Below are 6,001 nucleotides of genomic sequence, written 5' to 3' on the forward strand. Positions count from 1 at the left end.
TTCCCCCACTTGATTTTAAATCCCACGAGGCCAGGAATGGTATATTTTTCATCCTGGTGTCAATTATAGCCTGCAATACAGAGTAGATATTTTATACTTGTTTGTTAAGTAAACAAATGAGTAAATCGTTTCTGTATTGCAGTTTGCATACAAAGGATTATTCCAGTAGGAATATGAACATTAGTGAAATGATTGGATGCTAACACTGCATTTTGTATCTTTTCTTACAGGCTCTTAAATCTGATCTACAATGGAAAAATTTCTTTTTTATCTGTTTTTCATTGGCATAGCAGTGAGAGCTCAGATCTGTCCAAAGCGTTGTGTCTGTCAGATTTTGTCTCCTAATCTCGCAACCCTTTGTGCCAAGAAAGGGCTTTTATTTGTTCCACCAAACATTGACAGAAGAACTGTGGAACTGCGGTTGGCAGACAATTTTGTTACAAATATTAAAAGGAAAGATTTTGCCAATATGACCAGCTTGGTGGACCTGACTCTATCCAGGAATACAATAAGTTTTATTACACCTCATGCTTTTGCCGACTTACGAAATTTGAGGGCATTGCATTTGAATAGCAACAGATTGACTAAAATTACAAATGATATGTTCAGTGGGCTTTCCAATCTCCATCATTTGATACTGAACAACAATCAACTGACTTTAATTTCTTCTACAGCATTTGACGATGTTTTTGCCCTTGAGGAGCTGGATCTGTCCTACAATAATTTAGAAACAATTCCTTGGGATGCTGTTGAGAAGATGGTTAGCTTGCACACCCTTAGTTTGGATCACAATATGATTGATAACATTCCTAAGGGGACTTTCTCCCACTTGCACAAGATGACTCGGCTAGATGTAACATCAAATAAATTGCAGAAGCTACCACCTGACCCTCTCTTTCAGCGAGCTCAGGTACTAGCAACCTCAGGAATAATCAGCCCATCAACTTTTGCATTAAGTTTTGGTGGAAACCCTTTGCATTGCAATTGTGAATTGTTGTGGTTGCGGCGTCTGTCCAGAGAAGATGACCTAGAGACTTGTGCTTCTCCAGCACTTTTAACTGGTCGCTATTTTTGGTCAATTCCTGAGGAAGAGTTTTTATGTGAGCCTCCTCTCATTACTCGTCATACACATGAGATGAGAGTCCTGGAAGGTCAAAGGGCAACCTTGAGGTGCAAAGCCAGGGGGGACCCTGAACCTGCAATTCACTGGATTTCTCCTGAAGGGAAGCTGATTTCAAATGCAACAAGATCTCTGGTGTATGATAATGGAACACTTGATATTCTTATAACAACTGTAAAGGATACAGGTGCTTTTACCTGCATTGCTTCCAATCCTGCTGGGGAAGCAACACAAACAGTGGACCTTCATATAATTAAGCTCCCTCACTTACTAAACAGTACAAATCATATCCATGAGCCTGATCCGGGTTCTTCAGATATCTCAACTTCTACTAAGTCAGGTTCTAACGCAAGCAGTAGTAATGGTGATACTAAAATGAGTCAAGATAAAATTGTAGTAGCAGAAGCGACATCATCTACCGCACTACTTAAATTTAATTTTCAAAGGAATATTCCCGGAATACGTATGTTCCAAATCCAGTACAATGGTACTTATGATGACACCCTTGTTTACAGGTAAGAAAAATTAACCAAATTTTTATTCTTACCATGCATCTTACTGTAGGGCTTGTTAACGTACTACTGACTTGTTTTGTTTTGTTTTGTTTTGTTTTTTTTAATTGACAGTGCTACTCTGTGTTGTAATTATAGCACTCCATTTTTTTAAAGTGTGTAATGTAAGGTTTGTGAAAGGAGATTACCTGTGGGGAAATACTTTGAATGGTGTTATTCTTAGAGAGTTCAAATTTATATTTAATATTATGCTTACTTACTTTTTTCCCCTCATCTAAGAGATGTGACTATCAGAGAACAAGACTGATTTATTTTAAAAATTCAAAAACATACCAGAACTTACACATCCACATGAGTGTTCTTTCCTTCAAGGAAGTCACGTTGGGAGGCTATTCCATTATCCCAATGATGCTGGCATTGCTCAAAGCACTTTTGGAATTATCTTTAGAACCTTCGTCATACTATTTTGAATATCCTCAGTGGTGGCAAATCTTCGTCTTTTGAGGGTGAATTTGAATTTTGGAAACAAGCAAAAGCCATTTGGAGCCAAGTCTTGTGAATAAGGTGGGTGATCAAGATGGGTATTGCCATTTTTGGTCAAAAAATAGGATGTAACTATAAAATAATGAGACTGATTTTTTTGAGTAGTTGAGTTATGTGCATGTGTATTGTTTCATATACACTGGTTCTTAAGACAGTTCCAAAGAGAAAGTTTATAAATATTTTGAGCAGTGGAAGTATCACTGGAGTTAAGTACGTAATCTCCTCATAAGGAATCTGATGGAGAATTTGTGTCTGACTATAGGTTTTCTGGTATGTTTTTCTAAAGTTCAGCCTCATTGATTTATAGTCACATCTTGTCCAATTTTCAGTTGGAAATATACATTTTTACCTCTCCATATAATTTCACTCATGATAGACTATTATTAGTCCTAGGAAATGATATAAATTGTGGTTTTAAAATATACATATATATATGTGTATATATATATATATTTTTCTGTCTTGAAGCTTTCCTGAAATAAGATCAACTCAATTCTTATATACCCAGATGAATTCTTGAAGATAATTTGATCTTCATTCATGTATGGAGATGAGAGAACTTTTTTAAAATGAGCATGGGCTGGTAGAAAAAAACAAAACTGGCCCAGCTAGCCATATGATCGATCCTGGGCAAAGTTCTACATGGCTGAGTTTTAATTTCCTCATCTTTAAAAGCAAGAGATTAAAGTAAATGGTTTCTAATATCCCTCTCATCACTAAATGTATGATCACATAGACTCTGAAGCATGCATATTAACATAAAGTAGTTTGTCCTTCTCATACGCAGCTCTTTACCTGGGTTACCCAGTATTTAACCCATTGTCAAAGAAGAGTGGTACCCCTACCCCTCACCTTCCTGTAGCTTCTAACATTGTGTGTGTGTATATATATATAGCCATAGGCCAGTTTCTACATTCCAAATTCTAAAATCCTAATCTTTCCATGACAAGAAAATTCTATGTGACCTTCAGAAAATTGCTTAAATTTCCTGACTTCAGTGTTTGTCATGAATAAAATAGTAATGCCACCCTCATATAGTCATTGTAAGGATAAAATTATAGTGTTTCAGAAAAAAAAATTGCAGTGTATATAAAGTGCTTAGTAATGCCTGGTACTTATCATACACTCACTAAATGATAGTGGTTTTAATCACAAATCACAAATACATACTCTGACCTAAAAGTTTCCTGGTTCATTTAGAACACATTGTCTAGGTTGTAGAATAGATTAGCATTGCCAAGTTTTAAAATGTCCTAAAAAATTCCTTTCAAGGAAAATACAGTTTCAAGCCTTTTTTTCTACATGAAATCTTAGTTTAGGTCATATTTGGTTGCTATGTAAAAAAAGGTAGTGGAAAAAAGCACCCACAGAAGAGTTTTGTGATACAGTGGATTCAGAGGTATCTGTAAACTTTTATCAAACTTTAGCAACTGTTCTAAAGATAATTTCATCAGCCCATAATGAGCAGGATGAGGGACTTAGGCTCTGGTCAACAGCCTTGCCCTGTTCATGTTTTTAGGATAATATTTCTCATACATTCCCATCAACCTTATTTTTAGATAAAAACATACTAGGAACCAAGTGTTGACAGCATAAGAGTAGACTAAGATCTGTAAATAAAGTACTTTAATCTTAGTAATTATCATAGTTACAAAAGATAGGTTTACTGGGTACCATTCCATAGCATCTTATAACTGATTTGGAAAATAAATACTCTGATGCGTTTCCATTCTGGTTTCTAATGTGATTGTCAGTGTTTTCCCTTCCTTCAAATTGGGTTTTAGTCACAGAGGTGTTGTAAGTGCTAAATGGATTTGTTTAGTAGTCAGATAATGTCACAGTCACACCTTTCAAAAGCAATTTGTCATAAATGATTTTTTAGCAGTGGCTTTTATTAGGAGTTCTGCTTTGCCAAGCAATGTAATTAGTAAGCTTGTCAAGGCATGGTGCAGGCACCATTAATACAATGCAGAATACAACAATGACTTTGAACTGTTTTACCTAGGCAAATATAAGATTAGATCATTTTTCCCATATTTCATGTCTGTTATAAATGTGCTTATCTTAATGAGTACTAAAATGAAACAGGACTGAAATCATAATGGCTCTGTGTGTCTATATGTTTTGTTTTTAATAATAACACAAATTCCATTGTCCCTCAGAATGATACCTCCTACGAGCAAAACTTTCCTTGTCAATAACCTGGCTGCTGGAACTATGTATGACTTGTGTGTCTTGGCAATATATGATGATGGCATCACTTCCCTCACTGCCACAAGAGTCGTGGGTTGCATCCAGTTTACGACGGAACAGGATTACGTGCGATGCCATTTCATGCAGTCCCAGTTTTTGGGAGGCACCATGATTATTATTATTGGTGGAATAATTGTAGCATCCGTGCTGGTTTTCATCATCATCCTCATGATCCGGTATAAGGTTTGTAACAATAACGGGCAACACAAGGTCACCAAGGTCAGCAATGTCTACTCTCAAACTAATGGGGCTCAGATACAAGGCTGCAGTGTCACGCTGCCCCAGTCCATGTCCAAACAAGCTGTGGGACATGAAGAGAATGCCCAGTGTTGTAAAGTTGCCAGTGACAATGTGATACAGTCTTCAGAAACTTGTTCAAGTCAGGACTCCTCTACCACTACCTCTGCTTTGCCTCCTACCTGGACTTCAAGCGCTTCTGTGTCCCAAAAGCAGAAAAGAAAGACTGGCACAAAGCCAAGTGCCGAACCACAGAATGAAGCTGTCACAAATGTTGAGTCCCAAAACACTAACAGGAACAACTCAACTGCATTGCAGTTAGCTAGTCGACCTCCTGATTCTGTCACAGAGGGGCCCTCATCTAAAAGAGCACATTCAAAGCCAAGTAAGTTTCTCACTTTGCCTGCTGAGAGATCCAGAGCGAGGCACAGGTACTCCCTGAATGGAGAATTAAAGGAATACTATTGTTATAGTAACTCACTGAACACGTGTGGACTGTTTTCTAAAAGAAGCATGTCTATGAATGCGATGTTAATTCAGTCCAACGGTTCTGACGGGCATAGTGGAAAATCAACTCTCTCAGATGCTGAGTGGATATTGGAAAGCACTGTGTAACGTATTATTTCTTTTTAATGAAGAAGTTATTTTGAAAACTCATATAGGAAGTTGGAATTTGAAATTCCAGTTTTGTTTCTCTGATACAAGCCTCATAGAGCCAAGGTGTATAAACCTCCTAGGTACAGTTTGGTATATGAAGGTAACATAGACAGGATGGTTTAGGGATAAAAGCATGACAGAGCAGTGCCTTCCCCTGCCCTAGGACTGGCTTCCGGGTTCTACAATAGCAGAACACAAAATAAAGGTGGTCACCGGACAAGGAAGTCTTCCTAAATAATGATATTTCCTCCAGTCTTACAAAGGACCACCCAGGCTGATTAGTATTTTTCAGTGAGTAGATTGTATATATTCTTCCAAGGATGGTGGCATTTGTTTTTAGGCAGATATTAAAAAGAACGACTCCGTGTTGCTATGGTGTTTAAAATAAAATATTCAATAAGTATACCCAGACAGTGTTAAAATAGGTACCCTTCTAAACAACATTCTTGGTTCAGGTGCCTTAATGGATTTATGGTATTTCTCATCCATGACAAAGCTTTTTTGGTGGGGAGCAAAAGGAAATTCAAGGGATTTTGCATTTATCAAGAAAATCCAGTTCAGTTTTAAGTCACAGGCCAGATTCTATACGCTGCTACCCTGGGCACAGGAATGTGTTTTCATTCATTCGGTACACATTAGCAGAATGAATGAGTTCTATATTTTTCTTTAAGCAAGTTAA

The 6,001-nt window shown here is 37.2% G+C and overlaps 1 protein-coding gene across 1 annotated transcript; it reads left to right on the forward strand.

Annotated features, from left to right (window-relative positions):
- Positions 1-250: 250 nt before the first annotated feature.
- Positions 251-5,280, forward strand: LRFN5 (leucine rich repeat and fibronectin type III domain containing 5; the record flags this gene model as incomplete). The annotated part of the gene is made up of 2 exons (XM_080807447.1): positions 251-1,635; positions 4,338-5,280. 2 exons carry the CDS (start codon positions 251-253, stop codon positions 5,278-5,280), a joined length of 2,328 nt encoding a protein of 775 aa, XP_080663573.1.
- Positions 5,281-6,001: the final 721 nt, after the last annotated feature.

Source organism: Martes martes (assembly GCF_963455335.1).
Source record: "Martes martes genome assembly, chromosome: 7".
NCBI lineage: Eukaryota > Metazoa > Chordata > Mammalia > Carnivora > Mustelidae > Martes > Martes martes.